The sequence below is a fragment of the Tympanuchus pallidicinctus genome, unplaced genomic scaffold (assembly GCF_026119805.1).
Source record: "Tympanuchus pallidicinctus isolate F22 unplaced genomic scaffold, pur_lepc_1.0 scaffold23, whole genome shotgun sequence".
In the NCBI taxonomy this organism is placed as follows: Eukaryota; Metazoa; Chordata; class Aves; order Galliformes; family Phasianidae; genus Tympanuchus; species Tympanuchus pallidicinctus.
In genome coordinates, this window is record NW_026294740.1 from 10,585,616 (window position 1) to 10,609,452 (window position 23,837).

At 39.6% G+C, this 23,837-nt stretch overlaps 1 protein-coding gene across 2 annotated transcripts in view; it reads right to left on the reverse strand.

Moving 5' to 3' along the window:
- Positions 1-1,426: 1,426 nt before the first annotated feature.
- The window catches only part of GRB2 (growth factor receptor bound protein 2), a 36,120-nt gene continuing 13,709 nt past the window's right edge, over positions 1,427-23,837 (reverse strand). The window contains exons 3-6 of one of the 2 annotated variants that reach the window (XM_052687892.1): positions 11,353-11,450; positions 6,955-7,077; positions 4,509-4,677; positions 1,427-2,586 (exon numbers count right to left, since the gene is read on the reverse strand). In XM_052687892.1, the coding sequence (XP_052543852.1) occupies positions 2,401-2,586; positions 4,509-4,677; positions 6,955-7,077; positions 11,353-11,450 (576 nt within the window). In that variant the 3' untranslated portion in view covers positions 1,427-2,400. The remainder of the gene's footprint in view (positions 2,587-4,508; positions 4,678-6,954; positions 7,078-11,352; positions 11,451-23,837) is intronic. The other variant, XM_052687894.1, reaches the window with a different exon arrangement.

Here is a 23,837-nt window from a genome sequence, read left to right on the forward strand (position 1 = left end):
CTCTTCTTTACTGCCTCCTTACTACATTGGTCAGCACCACAGGGATGCTCCACAGGTTAGGAAGAGCTTTAAAAAAAAAAAAGGAAGAAGTATTTAAGTGCCACTCCAAATTCTGCTAAGAGATTCACTGCTTTCCTACTGGACAGTGAACCAATAAATTCTTTTCCCCTTTCTTTACTATTTGCAATAGTGTAAGTTACATGGATTGTGGCTGGCTTAGACCAAAAGAGCAGTGAATTTAGGTAGGCATGCTGAGAACCAATCATGATGCCAGTAAGTCTGAGCACTTACAGATTAGCTTTATCAGCTATATTCTGGTCAGATGAAATAACAGACAAATGCCCAAGTGAAGAATTCAATGTATATTTATTATTCACAGTTAATTACTATCTACCAAATGCTGCTGCAGAGTTAAAGGATTAAGTACATAGGCCTTTTTTTATTTAAACACTGATTTTTTTTTTTAATATATATACACACACAAGACATATGTCTGCAAGGTTGCATGATATACACCAATTCCAAAATAAGGAAACAATCAAATGGTCCAGGTATAGAATGCCATAGATTCTTCTTCCAATCACTTTATGAAGAAGGAAGAAAGTGAGTGACAGCTAGCAAAGAGAGGGGGAGAAAGTAATGCTCTACAGGATAGCTCTCTCTTTAATCTGCTGGAAAATTAAAGTGTAAGGCAGAGTTTGTCTCAGAAATAAAACATAACATTTAGTACAAAAAAGGCACCCTCCAACAAACGACTGCCTGTACTTAGGCAAGACAGGAGAAGCTCTCCACTGCAGCTTCTGGATTCGTTGTTGGAGTGAAGGGATCCAGCCAAGTAGCTCTCAAAAGGAAAAATAACACAACTGAAGATTGGCACAGGGAGTAATGCAGTTTGATTTCTTTCTATCCAATTCAATGTCACACTGCTCTGGTGAAAGAGCAAATGGCCACAATGAAGGCCATTATCGGAAAAGGTGGGAATTATAGTCATCACACAGCTTGCTGTGAATGGGGAGTCTAACAGTAACACTGACCTGAAGAGGGAGGAGAAACTGGAGAACAGTGATGCCAACCCCACTTTTCAAGAGCAACACAACTGCAAATAACTCCCTTATCCAGGCAAAAGAGACAGGCTGATTACATGCATCACATAGAAACATTCACTAATAGCATAAAATGTTTTCAAGCACTGTTTCTTGGAGGTTTTTCTGCATTATAGTTTTCCATCAGCGGAATGTACATTTTGTAGGACATCTCAGGGCTACTCTTTCTCAAATTCCCCACTTAACCTTCCCTCCCCCAAATATTCTTCCTCATTTTCCCTGGTCATATCTTTCCCCTTTCTCTTAAATCTTTTGAGGCTTCTGGTTTCAGCTTCCCATGTTTGAGCAGCCCAAGCTGCCAAGGAATGCCTTTTTTTTTCCCCCCCCTGTAAAAAGGAAAGTCAAAGAACAAGTTAAATCTTTAGAACAAAGCTCCATCTGTAGATTTTTTTCAGGTATCCATTGACAAAGCCACCCTTCCTTTACATCTTCCATCCAGAAGTATTTATTTACACATAGGCAGGAAAAAAAGGCCCTCTGAAAAGCTCTGGACTGTCCTTTTAACTTAAAAAATAATAATAAAAAAAAAACAACCAAGGGAAAGGCACTATGGAAAAAATTACAGAATGTGCTCAACCGTACACAGTTAAGAAAAGAAACAAAAAGACTATCAGCACAGCAATAACAAACTTCGGTTGTAGTTTGGAGTTTCTGAAAGTAACTCTGTGACTCAAAAAAAGAAATCCACAACTCTTCTCCCTTCCTCAGCCTGGAAGCTGCTGAGCTTCAGAAGAAAGTGACAAAGGAGAAGAGACAAAAATTAGAGCAATACCTCATCTTTCTCAGGCAAGAGCAGCTGAATGCTGAAGGCAAGAGCAGAGACTTTTTAAATTATTATTTTTTTTTTTTTAAAGGCAGGACTGTGTATTTGGTTTTCCTCTCATGTCCCTTCATGACAAATAAACCATTTGCAGAGAGAAAATACCAGCAGAGTTTCTCCCTTTTCCTTTAACTGCATGGCTACAATTTTAAATGGCATTAAAACTTCATGCCTGGACAGAGGACAAGGGGAAACATTAAGTAAATGAAAGGGAGTAACCCAGGAGCAGCTGAAAATTCATTATTTGTTGTTTTTTTTTTCTTCTCTTTTTTGATAAGTTTTGGTGTGTAAGTTGAACTCTTCCCTCCCCCCCAACCCCTTCAGCCCCTGAAGTTCCACACTGTGAAGGAGGATCACCTCACGGTGAAAGATGACTCAGGTTTTATCGCCGTGTGATTTTAGGTCACTGGCTGCAGTTAGGCTCTGTATGTAATTACTGTTTCTCTTGTTTCTTTAAATAATCTGTAATATTTATCTCTAGATGTTCCGGTTCACTGGGGTCACATAGTTGCGTGGAAACATGCCCGTCTGTCCGTGGCAGGCTCCCTTCCACCAGTTGGGGTCAGAATTGTCAAGGACTTGGATAAAGTCTCCGCGGCGGAAACCCAACTCTCCTTCCTCCTGGGGATCAAAATCAAACAGAGCTTGAACGTACGTTGGTTGCTGAAAATAAAAAAATAAAGATGTGTGGAATGAGAATCATCCTCAGCACTCAAGACATCTGCTTCCTCAAGCAAGATTTTAACTTATACTAGATTTTAGTAGTGAACATTTGGGCTGTTTCATTTCCCTTAAATCCAACCTTTATCATCTGTAGCAAGACAATTAAAAAGTATAGTCTACAGAAGGGAAAGAAAAAAGCAAAAACCAGAAGTTATGGTTTAACCCAGCAGATGGCTAAGCATCACACACTCATTTGCTTACTCCTCCTCTTCCCAGTGGGGTGGGGGAGAGCATCAAGAAAAAAAAACAGTAGAACTCATTGGTTGAGATAAAACTGTTTAGTAAGACAGAAAAAGGAAGAAGAATAATAGTTGATGACTATGTATATGTGAATGCATAACAAGTGATGCACAAGCAGTTGCTCACCACCTGCCAATCTATATCTTCTCTGCCTGGAGGATCCCAAGCAGAAAAAGAAAGAGATGAACGCCCACCCCTTTAAAAACTTTTCTTCCACATGATATCATATGGTACAGAATACCCCTTTGGCCAGTTTAAGTCAGCTGTCCTGGTTCTGTCCCCTCTCATTTCCTCGGACTCCCTATGCCTCCAAGTTCTCTGTGCATCCCCTTATTGGTAGGACAGTAGGAGAAACCAAGAAAACTGAAGTGTCCTTGGCTCTGTACAGCACTGCTCAGCAACAACTGGAAACACTGGTGTGTTATTAACATTGTTTTTGTTTTCAGGGGAAAAAAAAAAACAGAAACACACAGAACCCTACTAGATACTGTGAAGTAAAACAACTCTGTCTCAGTTGAAACTAAGACAACAGGTTTCTGTGAAAGTGCAAAATGAAACCAGATGTCACAGATGTTCTAGTATTTATCTTCCAGTGTCCAAAACTTACTACAAACTCCATACTCCACTGAATTATGATGGTCTTTTTGCTCATTTGCCCTGCTACATCAAATGACAACATTAGTATTACTGATCTACCTAGCCACTGTAATACACAAAATTCCTCTGCAGAATTAGATGTTGGTGTTCTGTACGTTTCCTTTAAGCTGCTCCAGTATTAGAAAGTTTTGCTATAGAGTGTGTGTGTTTTGTCACCAAATGCTTCTATTCCTACAGAGAAGTTACACGTTCATTTAAAAAGGCATTTGCATTCTTAAAACATGGAGTCTAGAAAGGCATCTTCATGCTGCTTGCTGTTTTCAAACAGCTCTTTTCCCATTCTCTGTTTACCATTAACTAAACAGCACAGAGTCATATGTTAATTCAGATGAACTGTGGCAAAGGCTGACAGCATCCAAAGAGCAGTACAAGTTTCCACATCTCTTCAAGATGGAACTAGAATACTGCATACAGAAGCAGTTATATCCAACCTAACATTTTGTATGTCCTGGGAAACGAAACAAAAAGACAGACACAACCTGACACTTAGCAGTAGTTTTTCAGTTCCTTTTTACATTTGCCAAGTTTAAAACATATGCTACTACCTGTAGCCACTTCTTCAGGCAAGACCACTACTAAAATTTCACTGCTATTGAGGAGTACAGTTCTAGCTCCCAACCAGTACAAAACCGTGCTTTTTTACTGTATCCTAAACCAGAAGTAAACACGTTCGTAACTCACAGGAATTGGATTATCTTACTTCAACAGTGCCCATAAACATTAACACAAGCCAACTATTCAAGCAACAACACCGCCAGAAATGAATTCTAGGAGTTTTAGCAGGTAGACTGTGCACAAACATCCTGATTATTTTCCAGTATACTGGCAGCAAGATCCAAAAATAAACTCCCACAGGCAAAAAAGTCAGTTTTTCTCCATCCCCATTCATATAACCTAAGATGCAATCCCAATTCAAACTGTGATTGCAATAGTTTAAATATGCTCTGAAGAAATGGTTCTCTTACCTGTGGCACCTGTTCAATATCCCGTAGAAATATTTGCTGGTTCCTGGAGACAGACGTGGATCTGTGATAATCTACCAGCTCATTCAAAGAATTGAACTTCACCACCCAGAGGAAATACTTGCCAGCCCCATCTCTAAGCACCTTGAAGTGCTGCACATCATTTCCAAACCTGGGAGAAAAGAGCAAACAATGCAGAAAAGAACAGTCACCGAGCACTCTTCTAGAGCTGAGACTTTACAACAAAAAGATTATTCAGGACATAGTTGGTGACAATGACAATGCGGGTATCAACTGGTTGCTGTGAAGATGATATTTGAAAACTGTCTGGCAATTGTATATTACAGAAATCAGAGACAGAATTCAAATACTGAATTTATTTTGAAAAAAATTCTGCAAGCTTCACATGCACTCTTCTTAATAGTAGAGCTTCAGTTTAAAACCAGCTTTTCAAACTGCTCTGAAGCTGCACAAATTTGAGGTGGTTTAGTGAAGGATTTCTGGTGTTACAACACTCCAAGGCTATGTGCACAGTGACAACTGCATCAGTGTATCACTACACTGCCAGTGTTAAAACACAGGCACTTCTTGATTCATGTATGCAGTCAGAGTTGCTGAACCCTATGCACTGAATACTCAAAGGCCATGGACTACATGTGAGGTGTGAGGTCACAGTAAGGTAGGCACACCACAGTGCCCACCCACGCTACACATGCTTCAGTTCAGCTTTTCAAACACAGGAAACAAGCCAGCTTAGGTTCACACTACTCTTACTATGGACCTGTACTTTGCATAATCCCCATCTCTCACTCACACGGTACCATTTCAATACAAAGGTACCAGTCCCAACAGTGGGAAAGTGCTGGGAAAAGAAATGCCACAAGTGGGGCAGGATTGTCTCAAAGCTTGGACTCATGACTTACAAAAAAGGATGCCTTGCAAAACAGACAGATTTCTCCACTTCTATTTGTCTGACAAGTGATTGCATTCAATTGAAGTTACTTTTTCAACTATTTTATTCTACATAAAGTGCAACTCCAAAGAGGGCTATGAGGATTTTCCAGATGAACAGCATATTAGAATTTTTACTTTAGTCTGAAACAAAAACACTGAAAACTGGCAGGGAGTGCATTCCCCACTTGGCATCAAGAGCTTCCACACCTCAATTTAGAGTGCAGACACAGTCTACAGGCTACACAGTTAACAGGCTACAAAGCTAACATGAAACAGTCAATGAGTACTGCCTTTGCTGTCTCCTCTTCAACCTGAGAGACTGTCATCATCTCAAATAAAAAAAAAAAACAAACAAAAAAACTGCTCAGGGGTGAGTGGAAGAATGCTTTTTCCAAATTAATCCACCAGAGAAAAGCAACATACTACCACCAGGTGGCAACACTAAGCTAACAAAGCAGGCAGGGCTACATTTAAAAACCTTAAGTTTCATGAAGGAAAGCAGTTCCTGCAATGGAGCTCCCTTACGTATCTCATATTCCAGCTCAGATTATTGTACCCAGCTGAAGTATAAACACCTCTCTAAAATGAGTAGTTTTAATTCAATTTTGTTGGCATTAATTAAGGCTGCTGTACAGGATGACAAAATCTTGGTACAGACCAAAGATGAGCCAAAAATACAGCAAACACGGAACTGTGCATGAATAATCAATATTAGATTCTAAAGAAAATCCTGTTCATTTCTGGAAGGAAAGGAGAAAGCTATAGAAAGTTAAGAAGGACAAAAAAATCAGCTGCTGAGGACGGAATTCCTTCCCTCCTATGCTACCTTACATCCCATAGTCTTCCAAGTTTCTAATACCTCTATTTATAGTGGCTTATACTGAGCTGTGAGATAGTTAGACAAGACTCACATGCTAACTACCAGGAATTGATGCTGATTAACAGCCAGCACTTCTAGAAAGGTTATGCAAGGATGAGAACTGTTCCTCTCTACTTCACTGTTACTAGACTGAAATTCCCTGTTAAGAGAACGCATTTGAGAGAAATGGAAAATAATTTGTTTTCATAGCTCCACGTCCCAGTACTGGGTAACACAAATATGCCCAAAGGATGAGTCAAGCAGTCATGAAAAATATTTGAAAGTGTACTACCCAAAGATAGAGGAAAGAGTAATGACTTATGCCATGGAAGAGGAACATGCACATTTTAGGCAGGTCATAGTTGAAATGAGGAGGAACAGGATCCACAAATTAACAAATAGTGTCTGAAAACACCTAAGTCAGACAGCAACACACCACCAACTCAGCCATGTAGGCTCATTACAGAACAGTGTATATTTGTACTTCCTCTTTAATAAGGACAAAAACCACATATCACTGGAAGAATAGGTATGCTATCTGGATTATTGCTGCTCCTCAGTATCAATGATCACTTATCCAGGAGTCAAGATGAGCGTCAAGTGATTTCCACACAATTGTTTCAGGGCACTACTTACTTGACCGAGAGAGAGAAGTCCCCAGGAGCACTCTCACTCTCCCTGATAAGGAAGGCACCATCATGTCTCTGTTTGCCTAGCATCTCTTCAGCCTTTGCCCGGGGAATTTTTCCAAAAAACCACCTGTGGAGTAAGCAAGGAAAAGGAAACAACAGAGAAAGTTAAGAAGTTGAACTGTCTTATGGAAGAGCCCAACACAGGTAAACACGCTGAGGTGAAATGATTCCTAGCAGAAATGACTGAACTGGATGTATTTCATTGTAAATCTACTACAGGCTACCAAACTATGTAGCTTTTCACATTTTGTCCTAGCAACGAAGCTACCATGACTTGACCATCAATTGACCATCATTGACCATCAATTTAGATATGAAAAAGCCCATGCATTTGGGGCTAGTCAGTACTTTACTTCTCCATAGAATCACAGAATCACCAAGGTTGAAAGAAACCTACACAATCACTCAGGTCCAGCCATCCACTTATCGCCAATAGCTCTCACTAAACTATGGCCCTCAGCACAACATCCAAACACTCCTTGAACACCCCCAGGGTCAGTGACTGCACCACCTCCCTGGACAGCCTGTTCCAGCATCTAACCACTTTTTCCAGAAAAGCAGTATTTCCTAACATCCAGCCTGAATCTCCCCTGGCACAACTTGAGGCCATTCTCTCTAATCCTATCACTAGTTACAGGAGGGAAGAGTATGATACAAAAGCATTTGTTTCACTATTATTGCTCAAAAATAATCACTGGGGAGAAATTACACACACTCCTTTATTACTTAGGCCTCCTAAGGAGAAGCCACTCGTGCCTTAGTCATTGCAGATGACACCGAGTTGGCAGGAAGTGTTCATCTGCCTAGGGATAAGAAGGTCCTACAGAGTGATCTGGACAGACTGGATAACTGGGCTGAGGCCAATGAGACAAAGTTCAACAAGATCACGCACCGAGTCCTACACTTTGGCCACAACCAGGCAATGCTACAGGCTCAGGGCAGAGTAGCTGGAAGACCATGCAGAGGAAACAGACCTGGGGGTATCTGGTCAACGAATAAGAGCAATCATGGTGCCCAGGTGGCCAAGAAGGCCAATGGCATCCTTGCTTTTTTTATCAGAGTAGCACAGCCAGCAGTAGCAGGAAAGTGATCATCACTGGTGTGGCTGCACCTTGAGTACTGAACTCAGTTTTGGACCTACCACTGCGTTAAAGACATCGAGGACCTGGAACACATCCAGAGAAGGGCAACAAAGCTGGTGAGGGGTGTGGACTGCAGGCCTTATGAGGAACAGTTGAGAGAGCTGGGACTAGTTTGGAGAACACAATCAGCAGTGAGGTTACTGCTCTCTACAACTACTTAAAGGGAAGTTGTGGTGAAGTGGGAGTGGGGTCTCTTCTTACATGTAACTATCAATAGGACAAGAGACAACAGTCTCAAGTTGCACCAGGGGAGATTCAGATTTGACATTAGGAAATACTTCTTCTCCAGGAGAGTGGTCAGGTGCTGGAATGGGCTGCCCAGGGATGCGGTACAGTCAGTTCTGTCACACTGAAACCTTAAAAAAAAAAAAAAAAAAAAAAAAGAACTTCAGCTTTTGCAAAACAGAAGGGAAACACCGGGAGTTCACCTTCAGGTTTATTCAGACACATCAAGTTGTAGAAACAAGATTGAGAACAAGTGAGGAAAGTTCCCTCAAGGTCTCTGTTTCATTATAAGATGACTGTTGAGTTGGGTGTGTAATTGAGCTCTAAAAAAGATGCTGAAAAAACTAGTAGTCTATTTTTTTTTGTCTTCTCCTTCTGTCAGGACAATCTGACAACTTTCACATAAACAGTCATATGAAATAGCTGCAGCATGGAAGTCAAATCAGAACTTGACAGCTGCACATAAGTCAGCCATAGGCTGATCACCTGTGCAGCACCAAGAGTGAACCTGCATCAGGCAACTAAATCATTAGTGCCCACTAACATCCTGTGGTCACAGGATTCTCATCCCAATTTACATTTGTGTTTCCAGACTAACCCAAGCTTAAAGGCAAACAAGGGCTGAGCAGTAGGTCACATGATGTGGGAAAAACAGAACTATCTTCAGAACCAAAAAGCATAACTTTCAGTTCTGAGTAATGATCACACAGGAGAGATGCACTTACCACAGCCTTTAACCACACAGATGATTGAAGTCAGAGAGTAGTACTAAACAGCTCCACTTAAAAGGTTTCACAGAATCACAGAATTGTAGGGACTGGAAGGGACCTCCAGAGATCGAGTCCACCCTCCCTGCCAAAGCAGGTTCCCTACACCAGGTACTGCTTCTCACAGAGTAGGTTTTGGTACAGCAAAAAAATGGTCTCTGTTTCTGTGATAGTTTTGAAGCTTCTTTCTTAAGAGAAGTTAAAGCTTTTATGAAACCACAGTCTCCCTCTCAAAATAACAACAATCTCTAAAGCTAGAAAAAGACTGCAGTATTCGATAAGGCTCTTGGTAACCGAGATTATGGCAGAGCCAGCAGAGGAACATTACCTGTCTTACTGCACTGTACTGCCTCCAAAATTACCCAAGAGAAATCATTACGTGAAGGTCTTTCAGAGTTCCAATGTAGTATTTTGTTTTCCAGGATTTTGGCACAGTTGTCAAGACAAGAAAGCCCTGAATTTCACCTTTGCCAAATGTTACATAAAGCAAACTTTATCTTATGATTTTAGATATCCTGCCACAGTTTGTTTACAAAGTGTTTTAATTCTGTTCTCAAATAACTATCAGTTACTCACATACTACTTGTAAATGAAAGCCTCAGCTTAAAAAAAAAAAACAACCCAAAACCTCACTCATCTCTGTAAAATAGAAATAAAATCTGAAAGAACTCAACAGAACTTCTATTAATCCTCTTGAAGCCTCAAAAACACACACTAGTTTTCCCCTCAATTGTGCTGGATTGTTATCAAGTATAACTATTATTTGATGAATGAAAGTAACATAATCAACAATATAAAATTTTCTGCCTACTGCTTCCAACGCTTCTTAGCTGAAGTAGGAAGATTAAGAGATCTTCCACAACCCATAAAACTCTACTGTAGTTTTATGACTTCATTGCAACATCAGTCACTCACACAGCAGCAAAGACTGATTTTTAAACATAAAAAGATTTAGAGAAAGAAAACTCCACAGGTCAAAGAAAGTAATTTTGAAGAACTACTGCCCAATTACAGACATGAACACAAAGCACCAGAAATGTTCCGCACACGTTGATCTTTGCTACAGAATGGTTCAGAAAATAAAAAACATAGCACATCCAAGAAACTGACATTCCGAGAGCTTCTTTTCTAAATGGCCAAACTTGATAATCCTTTCTAACACTCACCTCCAACTAGCTTTGTAATGTAGCTCATCCAGTTAGCACTGCAAAACCAAATGCAGCTATTACTTCTGTTACTGCACTGCAAGAGGGAGATCTGTCAATTGGAACAATGCAAAGTTCGTACCACATTCAGACTCCTTTCAATCAGCAGCTCAACAATTCTTTCAGCTTCACTTAACGCAACCATTTTAGCTTGGCTTCTTTCTTCCACATAAGTTACAATTTTTGCAGAGTAAGATTTCAACAATATCTTTATAAGCAGTTGATTAAGAATACAGACTTGGACACACCACAAGCCTGATCCAGGCCATTTCATAAACAGAAGTTCTTGCCCTGCCCCCTTATAAGAAAAAAGGTAGCCCTATCCCCTGAATGGCACAGCTGAGCCTTCATAGGCAGCCTCCCTGCCCAGAGTTTCCTATAGCTGTCCACTGATTATCAGTACCTATATATACTTACACATTCTCTTTGTTAATTAACATGAGATTTGGATTAACCCTATAACATCCAGGTGATTCAGCAGGTGACTATGATATGCTACATTTCCCTTTCAGTGTCATCTGCTAGCAGTTAAAAAGAAAATTGGAAGATTTACAGAATACAAGCAAAAATGAACACTGTTTAATACAAGAAATGGAGCTGGAGGATTTAAGTCTCAGATCCTTGGACAGGACTAACATTTAAAAGCATTTCCAGTTACTTTCCTTCTAAATTCTCTTGAAAAGTACTCACCTCCTTCCCACAACACTGATACCAGCCTAAGAAAAGGAACATTCTCTTTCTTACATGTGGCTGCAGTTTGTTTTTGTATTCCCTGCTGGACTACTTAGAGAGATCTGCATTACTGCTCAGTAAACATGACACTATGTAAACTTCTGTATAACCTCCCCAGGTTGTTAATGCACTAACAAAGACCTCCGGCATTGCTGACATACAAAGCTAACATGATCCAGATGCCATCAGCAGTTTAAATGTCTTCAGAAAAAGTTGAATTATGCTTAAAATCCACCAAACTCACAGGAACTATCACCAGAGCTCTACTTACGGATGTGGCTTCATTTCTATATAGTTCTTGGGAATGAAGCCATCTTTTCCATTGAGTTCTGCCTTGTACCAATTCTGATCACATTCTTCGTTCAAAACCTGAAGGAAACAAGAAATGAAAAAATAAGCTTACCACATTTCAAGTTACAGCAAAACAGACGAAGATATACTAGCTTATTCTTTCTATTTGTGTTTCAAAGATTGCTCACGTAAGATGAGCCCTTAAAAACATGCTGTAGGCCATCCTGCTCCACTGCATTTCACCAACCTTCAGAACAACAAGGTGGATCAGTAATTTAAAATAGTCCAAACTCCATGCTTTAATACGCAAGTCAGTATTTCAAATCATACTTTCTCTAGAAGTTTTGTTGCTTTACTCTTCTGTCAAGTGGTACAGTGCAACAGACAAGGCAGGCACGCAGACTGAAAATAGCCTCTTAAATAAAGGAACATTAGATTCTAAGAAAAAACACGCCACAGTTGAAATTACCTCTGCCCAGAAGAATTTGATTTGGGTTTGGAAACAAACACGTAGATTCTGCTCACTTCCCTACACCCTTTCAAAATTGAACACCACAATATTTTTTTCACCCAGCATTTTCATTCCTCCTCAGCTTTTTGATGTCATCTTTTTTCTTTCTAACATGAACCAACAAAAAACTAGATCCGAGTTTAAAAAAAATACTTCTAGCTTGAAGTCAAAAAAGCATCATATGATTAGCATTGCTTGAACATGGGGAGATGAGGAAATGTAGAGAAAGCCAACATGAATGCAGCTCCAGAGATCACAGAGTACACAGATACAGTGAAGACAGGCACCAAAAACACCTTCACATAAGGATTTTTTTTTTTTTCCCCTCTTCCTTGGGAGGATAACACAAGGGAAAAAGGAAAAGTAGACAAAATTTGCCTTAAAATGCTTATAGCTGATGCAAGTGTTTCAGAAAGTTAAACTCCATATCAATTTCTGCTTTTTTTTTTTTTTAAAGAAATCTGAACAAGAACATGATACTAATACACAAACCTGCTTCAATACTGATTGCCTGATCTACAAAAACCAACAAACTGATCAGCTACTGAAATTAAACTCAGTCAAGCAAAAAGAGAACAGAACTTGAATTCATCTGACTTTCTCAACTCTCAGCCACGCAGGATGCACGCCCCCAAGTGCCAGCAAGTGCATGAGATAAGGAGCACAGCTGTGTCACATCCAGACAACTTCAGATGAGGAAAAGATATGCATCTTTATGATCCAGTTCAGAATTTTCAGTTGAAAAGGAGACTCCAGGTTTTTTTTTATATATATATACTTAAACCATCTTTTGTGCAGTTACTACTTCAAGTTCCCATTTATTTATAAGCATTACAACTCAGTCATTTAGCAAGGATAATTTGACCACAGGTCACAAGTAGTTCAAGGATGGCTATGTTACAGACTCTGAGGTAAAGGCTTGCACGAGGAGAACTAATACATATCAGCTGATGTCTGCTAACTTGTCTATCAGCAAGAAATTACTGTGCATCTCAACTGCAAGGCAGATTTTTGTGCAGAAACCAATGCAATTCCAGAATACAAAGTGCATGTAGATGACAGCAATAGGTAACTCTGCGATACTAAGCAGGGAACATGGAACTGTAAAACAGATACGTAAAAAAAAGTGAACTGTATAGAGGCTGAGGAAATGGAGATTGAAGCCCTGATCCTCAGCTTGGTCATACAAACAGGGCTGCATCAGAAAAGCAGTGGCCAGGACAAGGGAGGTGATCGTCCCCCTTACTCTCTGCCCCTGTGAGGCACCATCTGGAGTACTGGGTCCAGATCTGGGACCCCCAACACAGGAAAGATGTGGAGCTTTTAGAAAGGGTCCAGTGGAGAGCCATGAGTATGATCAGAGCGCTGGAGCACCTCTCCTGTGAAGACAGGCTGAGCGAGCTGGGCTTGTTCAGTCTGGAGAAGAGAAGGGTGCAGAAAGACATCTTTATGGCCTTCCAATATCTAAAGGGAGATTATAAACAGGAGTGATATCAACTTTTCACATGTGTAGCAATAGGGCAAGTGGAAATGGTTTTCAAATAAAGGAGGGGAGATTTAGAGGAGAAAGTTTTTCACTGAGAAGGTGGTGAGGTGCTGGAAAAGGTTGCCCAGAGATATTGTGGGTGCCCCATCCCTGGAGGTGCTCAAGGCCGGGCTGGATGGGGCCTAGGCAACCTGATCTACTGCTTGATCCAGCAGCTGGCAACCCCGCCTCTGGCAGGGGGTTTGGAACTGGATGATCCTTGAGGTCCTTTCCAACCCAAGCCATTCTGTGATACAAAGATTTTGGCACATAGCTTGTATGATCAGAAGTTTGGAATTATATGTCCTAGGAGCCATCATTGTAGTCATTGTACAAAATAACACAAATACAACATATTTTGATGTTCTTTCTTATGCAATGTTTATCAAAGACAGCACAGACCAAACTCATTTTAAGATTGCATATCACAATCCCATTCCATTACCATTATTACAGTGCAGTAAAGGGATATGGCAGTCAGCTCTTTAAAAATACCCTGCAGATGCATATGCAGGATATTACCACATATCTGTGCTTTTAGCAGCAGGTATCAAAGATACCAAAATTCTAAAGAATTTGAGTTTTATCTGGCTCTTAAGATACACTAATAGATTTGGAGGAGCCAAATCACATCAGGCTTGTGGTACTCATTAATGCTTGCCCTCCAAACAAATGCCTCTGCAGTGCTCCCTCACTGGTATGTTACACGTTCTGTGATAAAACAAAAGAACAGCAGGATGAAAGGCATAGTAAGACAAACTGCCTACACATATCCCCACACCACCTTTTCAGGAGGCTTTCACTACAGTGATAAATCCTCTACAGCTCCCCTCCACTTGGAGTTTGCTTTGCTCAAAGGACTTCTTGCTGCTTCACTTAAGACCGACGTATCTCCATAACTGGTTGCCCGTTGCTTAGTAATTTTAGCCATATAGAACTTACTATATTTCTCTAGAAAGGTCTATGTTCAAATCTCATTTAGAGAAGTAACCTCCAGAACACAGATATCTACAAAAATCATTTGTTCTGACAGCATTTAAAAATAAGCATCCCTTGGACTGCTCCCAACACTTGAGCAGAGGTGACTTGCACTGCAGTACCTTAAAGCCATGACAACTGTGCAGACAGGAGGCAGCAATTGTGATGGCTGCTACCAATTTTTTACTATTGCTATGACAGCTACAAGAGTCAAAATTTCAGCTTCCAGAGTTGCACCACTACCATCCACTGCAGAAATGCAATTAAGCAGTAAGACAAGAGCACATAAATCTTTGCACAGGGACATCCAGCCTAGATGTTTGCATCTAAAATTGCTCTCATTTTTCTTTTATTCTTAAACCCACAGAAATGACAGAACAGATCTTAAGTAATTAAGCCATTTTGTTGCAAAATATTTTAAGCATCCAGTCAGGTCATCTGTCCCAAATCTTCAGCTGGCTTCCAGATTTCCAGATAATTATCAGGATTGCAATTTCTCATTTGGATATATTTAAAAAACAGATCTATACCTCTAAGAAAAATATCCTTAAACTATCATAAAATTTTTCTAGACTCCCCAAAGCTATAAAATGTAGATAAAGCATTGTATATATCACTGAATTTTGCTCCAAGAACTCCCCCACATATAACTGAATGCAGATAAATTAAGCAACAAAATTAAGCAAAGATTATTCCAAATCAAATAACCTTCAGAGTCTGTAAAAAAAAAAAAAAAAAAACCTAAAAAGGCACAAACTCCTATTTTTATCTCATTAACTGTTACAAATTGCTGCTCTTTGTGAAGGCCAAAACAAAGCAGTTCTCTGCAGCCAGTTCCTATACCTGCTGTAGATCCAGTCAAGCCTGTAGCAGAGTGACTCTTCCTTTCCATGTGCACCAAGGAAGAGGAAGAAGGAAGGATATTTTTACCCATTACATTTGAACACATACTGCCATGTGATGTCCTCAGTCTGTATTCAGCCCAGCTTTACAGTAACAGTGGTTCAACTGCTGCCTGCCAATTTCCTAGCTTGATAACAGAACTCTTATCAACAAGAACACGTCTGTTCCCATGGAAATGGAAAAATGGCACCACAGAAGAGCCCCACAACAAGGCAATCGTGAAGCTTCAGTCAAAACTGCTCACACAAAAAACCCGCAGTTTTTGATCCCATACTCAGCAAATATTCCTGTGCATAGCTTTCATCTTGATGAACCATTGCACACTAGCCTTGACGCTCAAAGCCAAGCAATCTTCATGCACGCACGTTCTAAACCAGAACACAACAAGCAGACCTGTCATTCTCAGCTCTTGGGCTGACTCCCGTTTGCAAACATAAAACTAAACATAAGCCCTCGGATGTATTTACAGGCTTGCAAAGTTAGCCAAACTCACCAGAATGCTTGGGTTTTGGGGCAACAAAATCCAAGAAACCTGTTTAGGAAGAGCTCTGCCTTTTGGCTGAACTCCCATCCTTTTCCCCTGAACTGTGAGGTGCTAACTGAAACAGAAAGCAACTACAGCTGCTATCATACAACACTGTTAGCTGCCAATATGGTTTTCTTCCTGAGCAAAGTTCCACTGACACCACAGCCAAGAAAACAATGTGGAATACTGAAAACACTCATAAGTCTCAGGAACCCAAGGAAAACACAACATCCCTACCACAGCAGGAGTTAAAATTTAAAAAGCAATTCAAAGCCAGCAATGCTGAAACCAAAAATTTTACATTCAGAAATTACTCAACTCAGGGTAGAACAGTGACTGGGAGGTCAGTTAATTGAGTCGTGACACTGAGCTGCACTGGAGGCTCCAGGATTGCCAGTTCTCACCCTCTTTCCAAGTGCTTTGACACAGCTATTCATTCCAGAAAAAAAACCAGCTCCTTTTCTACTCCAAGAGAAAGGATACAAGCCAGCCACATCACAAGCAGGATCCCATTGCTTATGGGCTGGCTGCACCTGATGAGTTCAGCAGTCCCTTCTATAGCTTATTCCTTCCCCAAACTTGCTGCAATGGCATTGCAAGGCATTCAAATTAATCTCTTCATGTAATATAAAAAAAATGGCCCAGGACACTGCCTAGTAAACTGCATCTCTTCCCTGCATTACCCCAGTACTGCAGAAAGTCCCCTGAACAAGCGAGTTCTCCTCACTCCAGCTGCCTGACACCACTGACATGAAGGCCTTGATTAGGGAATGGCATCATCAGAAACCTAAGGTAATCTGCATGTCAAAATGGCATTATAATTCAAGCCAAAGCAAATCAGAATCTTTCCTTTTTTTTTCCTTAGTTTATTCTTCATGACACAAATTACGGTTCATTTCAACTTCAAACATTTGATGCAAAAAGATCAATCAAGCAGATGAATGCAACTAGTTCAGGAACTTAAAACTACTAAAATATTTAAGGCTTTTCCTTAAGTAAGTTTTATCATAATCTCATAACGAGAATATCTACAATTTTCAGATTAAAATCTGAAGCACCATCCTCTGACATGACCGCTTTAGACTCTGAACACCTGCTCTCTGGCAGGTAGAAGCAGCTGTGAAAATACTTAATACCCAGAACAAGCATTACCAGCCATTTTTAAGCAGCAGTCAACTATCAAGTGTTACCATACAATAATTAAATCATGTGTGTAGATCACAATATAATGGAATTATCCGTCAGTGGATATAGGTTTTTATTCTCACCTTCACTCAAATTCCCTTGTCATCACTATAGGAATGTTTATCCTACCTTTATCACTTTAAAGGCACAAAAAGAGCATAAAATTCAAATTCCAAAAATTTAATTTCACCATGCGAAAGACCAGATGGAGATACACAAGTACAGTGGTCAAAGAAATTGAGTAACACCGGCTGGCAAGTACAGTACAGAGAAAAGTATGTTGTAACAAAGCAAAATCCAAAGATGAGAACATTGCTAGAAATTTGCATTTGAGCTTTCACTTCAAAACAATCTCAATCTTTTGTGCACAAGAATACCTGAGGCATTTAAGTTTACTGAGGCACAAACAGGTTTAGCCACAAGGACAGAAGTCAGCACGAACTTACCCTGCCTCTCAGGCCTTGCAAGTCTTACACTACTACTACCTTTCTGACAGAAGCCTTCCATTCTTCCATTAGTTTCAATAAATTCCTTAGAACAACCTAGACAACGATTCTTTTTCTCAGCAGCCCAACTTTTTAGGATTACATGGCATGGCAAACAACAAAAAAAAGTGTTTTAAGGTGTACTGAGGTGGCTTCCAAAATACTTGATGAAGGTCCCAGAAAAAGTCTGCAACGCTCAGGGAACTTCACCACAGTTACTTTCAATAATGCCTCCTTCAACACAGAAAATTCCTGGTAGCACAACACAGCAATATAACTACTAATTATATTACTCTGTCTACACTCTTTGCAAAGGCTGATTACTGAGCTCTCCCCTTGCATTAGTCTCTCTCACTACTGCCACCTGTATAAAGGTTAAGCTACAGATATTACAAAACTGCGTACTTTCATGAGGAAGGCTGAAAGATGTAAAACTTATTGTACAGCTAGCAATTTAATTGGGCTTCAGTTAGCCAGGAGACCCCCAGGTATCTCAGTGGCAGCATAGACTCTCAGACAAGATTCACATTGTGTTCAGTAACTTTTATGGTGCTTAACTGAATGCTATCTCGTACAAAGTGGATCACCTAAGAATTACTGCTTAACTGTCAACATTTGGACACTGCAGTGAAAGCAGTCCCATTTCAGTACTTAATCAAAATATAATGCACAAATAAAGAAAGGTCATTACCACAGCCTAAGCTCCACAGCTTGGCTTGTGCTTGCACAGAGCAGAATGCTACAGGATTCACAAGAACACATTCTTAAAAAGAAGGGAAGTGTTGTTTTTCCCTAGCAGTAGCTTAGAGCAACAAAAGACCAGGACCAGCAGTCTTTTATAACTAGCTCAGGATGTTATTACTGAAGCAGAAGATAAAACACCCCATTTTAATCCACATTTAATCTGGAGGCATTGAAGAACACAGTATTTTGTCAGTTTTCTTTTGTGTTATACAGATTAGTTAACTCAGGTATAGTGGGGATGGTCATTTGCTTGCATATGAGTGTTCTTTCTTATTGAGTTTTGTTTAAGAAGTGAACAGATTTGCACTGTTACATTCAGCTTTAGCAGTGTCCAAAGAGAGGAATCCCCAGTGAAGCACACAGAAGAACAGGCAATGTTCTGAGGCCTAGAGAGCTCTCCTGTCATCCTCTACTCTTTTTAGCAAAGAAAGAAAACAGACCTGAATTCTGAGTAAGATCCTGCTATGTTTGCACAATCCACAAACACTCTTAAAATAACCCAAATGCACATAAGGCCATTTGTACCTAAAGAACAGAATATATCTTGCCTTTAGCATCTAAATAAAACTACAATTTTGAGAAAACCTGTTTTACGTAGAGTTCAGACTAAGGTCTCCTGGTTACTATTCTTGAATCTGCTGCTAACATGAATGCTATGAATTCCAGGCCCTCTGAAAAGAGAGGTTGATTCTAGCTTTCCCTTCAAGCTTAGCAGAGTGGATAAAACACCTGTTTTAGCTCACTCATTTTGCTTGCCTTTTGTTTCCTGAAGAAGGCCTGAAGAAGCAGTAACATGTATTCCATAACTGGTGTCTGAAGCTGTGCAGAAAAGCTTCCTTTACAAGTTTCAGACAGACCTTTTAGAGTCTTCCTAATTTTCAGTCTACCTGAAGATATCTGCACTAGCACTCTCAGCAAAATGTATTATCCCAGTGCAGAAGAGACCTTTTATCAAGGAACAGAAAGTCAACAATTCAAAATCAAGGCTGACCCTCCAGTAATGATAGGAAAAAATGAGCTGTATATACTGAAAAGCCAGGGAATGCTATGCTCCCATTCAGTTGTCTCCCCTTCATTTAAAATATATGGCTACGCACTTTCCAGCGTTAATTTTTGTATAACTGAAATAAGGAGATACTAATTTGTTATATATAGGTAGAATTTCATCCTTTATAAACTTAAGAGTTTATTTATTCATCATTTTAGCTAGTCTGTACAGACAAAAAACTCAAAATCTTTGAGAACTTTATTATTTTGCGATGACATATTTAATCTCAACTACTTTTTCACTAAATTTTCTGCAACTGTTGAAGGGTTAAAATCAGGACCTCAAATCTAGAGACCAAACGCAATGAGATCAGGATAATAAGATCACCATAAGCTGCATCACACAAATAGCTTGGATCAACCCTAATCTCTTCATACTGAAACAGATGGAAAAAGCGTGAAATCAGATAACAGGAGGCCAATTTCCTATAATACGCAACTTTTCAAGGTTCACCACAGCATAAGTCAATATTTTGCAAGATTTGTACCTATTTAACAACTTCAACATAGCATACTGGAAGGCAGAAAGGAGCACCTCCAAATCCACACTACATGATATAAAAAAAGTCAAAGTAATTTTAATATGTTGCAGAACATTACAGACAAAGACCAACTTACTGAGACTCCTGCCAATTCCACTTCTAGACATACTTTTTAGTTATAAACACTGCTAGTGAAGAGTCAACCATTTGAAAAAAAAAAACAAAAAACAAACAAGGATTCCAAGACCGCACATCACGCGACTGCTTACTGACTTATACTGTAAGGCAGATAAACGCTGCTAGGATAACAATTTGCATCTGCAAGTAGTTGGACAAAGCAGTTACAGGGAAGGGACAATTTTAATGTATTAATATGATTTATTTTTTATTCTTGATTTTTATTTATTAATAAATATAATTTATTAATAAATGTAACTTAAATGTACTAATTAATAGATCCAACATGCAGTGATGCCTCAACTCTTCTCTTTTTAGGATTTGAACGTACACAGGGAAGCATGAAATATCCTCAAATATACAAGATAGCTGAGTTACAGCAGCCACTATCCAGCTACCTCTGGAATGGCTAAGAATTGGCAAGAGGGAAACATGTGTGAGCTAAGTGTGTAATACTTTAGCTCTATTCCAGGTCAGGAATATGCCTTGAAATTAAACAACATTTAAGGAAAAGCAAGCAAGAAATCACCCAAGGAATTACATTCAGACTGGTGGTTATGAGATAGATGGAAAAACACTTTTCAAGCAGCTAACAGGTACCAACTTTCCTCCTAGGAAAAGAGAGCTCTGCTGTGTAGATCAGCAAAAGCCCTAGGCTCTCTAAATCAAAGCCTGCCACAAAACACCTTTGAGTTTTGATGTGAAATTGAACAGAAGGGTAATCTATAAAAGCTCCTGTGAAAAACTTTTAAAAAAAAAAAAGCACCACAAGATTCCATCTCTTACCAAGCAGGTTCATCTTCCAGTTTAGACTAACTACTCTCATAACTCTCATAAGACATCAGTATTTTGCACATATCTGCTTTTATCAAATAATTTTACAGTATTCCTTAACTCAGACCACAAGAAGCCTGTTCAAACTCCTGCAGCCCTCGCAATTCTATGAAACAAATACAACCACAATTAATAACTTGGTATTCACACAAAGCTCCTTCTATCACCCAAACTCCACTTGCACTTCTGCATGACTTGCTACCTCAAACTCTCATCTGTGCATTTTATATGTTAAGTTGAACTCTCCTTTGTGGGGAAGATAAAATGATCTGCAAAAATCACTTAAAAGGCACTTCCATTGGGGGATGATCCCCTGACTCAAGAGACCCAATTCACATCAGTTCCACCAGGCTGCTCAGACAATCTTGTAGGCATAAAAACAAGTCATACTGACAATAGGGAATTACAGCCTTCCGGCAGGGCTAGTTTTTCGCTTTCGATCAGAATCTTAACCCAACCACAGTTATAAACAACCCTTGCTTAAGATGAGGCACCTTCAGAAATTGACTATAAATTCAATTATAGATTAACATTGACTGAAAAAAACAAAGAAAATAAATTAGGCTATAGCTCTCCCTGTACAAAGAAAGACAATTTCAGTGCATACAGTTATATTTTGGCTTAGCAGGACATAAGAACTCAGTTTTCCAATGGATAAAAAACATATTTGGGGCACCTAGAAGATAACTAATTCACCAATAAGGGGCCACAATTATATCCATCAGAAAAGAGATCTATCAGCTGCAGAGGGACAACTTTCATCTAGCAGATTTTTGATTTTTATAGCAGAATCTTATTTTACCGAGTTATGTTTAGCAACATCTTTAGCTGCAGAGGAAATGCACAGGTACTTGGTCTGGCTGATCTTCAGAGAAGTACAATGTGTAAGAGAACTTTTCCTGTTATCCAGTCCCTGCAAAGCTGCTCAGATTTCCTCTTTAAGGGGACACGCACATGCAAGAGGAAGACATTTGCAAACAGCTTCAGAGCACAGCACTGAATATCATCTGACTCATTCCTGTCATACTTGCATAATGTAAGCACAAAGATCTTGCAAACCTTCACGAATGCACAACAACGCATCAAAAAGCACAGCATATCAAACTAAGCAAGATGAAGGGAGCTCACATCAGCTCTAGAGCATTACACTCACTTGAAACATTTCACAGAGCATCTCCAACCTCATAAAACTGTATCAAGTGAGAAGAAATGAGGTGTAGCTTCATTGTACAACATTGTATCAGCATCAGTGATACTGACACCTGCACACTACACTGAATGAGGAAGCAAAAGAGGAGACTAAATACACCCAGTGATGGAGAAGTGTTTTTAGAGGGCTGCTTTTAAAAGCCAAGAAATGTATACTGTGCACCTACCTCCCAATGAAGGGTTACCGCTCTCATCTGTTTTTGGTCTGCTTTACGCACTACGGTATAGCACTAATAACATGAAGTTTAAGGCCAGCTCAAACAGCCCGTTGTCACCGACACTTCCAAGCCACTTCAACCACCTACGGTTGTTCTGACAGACCAAAGAGTTTTCATTCAACTTTGGTTATTTCCACCTGGTCAGATCTTCCTAGGATAACAAGATAACAATTTCAAATAACACGCCCTAAAAAACTCACTATCCAAAACCAGTAGGTACACTCTAAAGTCAAACTTCTGGGCATGGTGGGAACAAATAACTTTAAAAAAAAAAAAAAACAACAAAAAACAGTCAACAAAGCGAGGATGTTTCACCAAAAAATACTGGAATTCGTTGCATTTTGCAACTAAACCTTCGTGAAAATAAATCTGATCACAATTCTTGTTTTTGTTGTTTTCAGAGTGTTTATACCAATTTTGGAAACCAATAACAAACCGTTCTGACTGGTTATGCTCAGTTGCCTCTGTAAATCTACACAGTGCCTAAACGAACTCGTTTGTGATATAAGCCCTTCGCTTCTGGGTTTTCTTAGCTATTGGATCCTGAGGCACACAAGCTGTGCATCGGTTTTCTCACAGTTTGTTTTTCTAGTAAAACGATTGAGGATGCACAATAAACTGATCCACAATCAACCTCAGCTTTCACAAAGATGCCAAATCCACTATCCTTTTCAGCACAAATCTTCAGGACTTTCACAGCGATTCAAGTCCTTCACATACATAAACTTCTCCAGGGTAAATGCATAACATTCTACAAAAATAGAGACTAATTTGGGTGTACCAACATCTAATGTTGATCTTTAATTTACAATAAATTTTATGATGCTCAATTGCTTTCAGACTGGAATTTCTATTCTATCTCTGAAATCTTTCAGTTACATTTAGATTTAGCCTGCACTCTGGCTAAAGGTGTTGATTTACTCCAAGACTAATTTCTTTTTTTTTTTTCTTCTCCAAATTTACCACTGGATTACGATTCAATTTCTGGAAAACCAATTGCACAACCGAATGAAACATCCCCGATTCTATACTCACAGAGTTGGAATAACAAAATTCAGAATTACAATGGCCTCAATTTAAACAAACAGCTCAACTACTTCTGGCACAACTGGAAAGTTCAGCCTTTTGAAAAAAAGAAAAAAACTACATCCTACTTCAAAGCCTCTAAAAATATACATCCTCACTAGACTGAAAAAAGAACTGATACTTAGTGATGAAGAGTTGGAAAGAGGGATGCCCAGAGCGTTAACAAGGAAATAATGATAAATAATACGGATTGCTCCCCTAAAGCAAGAATCATTATTGCGACTGGTCTACATCTATCCCCACAATGAAGATAACACCAAATGTCAGAAGCCCTTATGAATAGCAAAATGCAGAAACACCAGAAGCTCCTCCGCTCAAGAAGCTTGACCAGCCATGCAGTAAGAAGAGTCATTTAACGGTACACAATGCATGCTCGTTTCAGCATCAAAACAGTGTTTCTACTCTGACTTAATCTAGAAAAGTGCAAGACCAAAGAACTCTGAAACAAGTTTGACTCGGCTTCTGCCTTAGGAAAGAACCAATACCACAGCCGTGCTTGGTTACTGAAAGCAATCTTCTGAATTACACACAAGGGAAGGGGCATAAAAAGAAAAA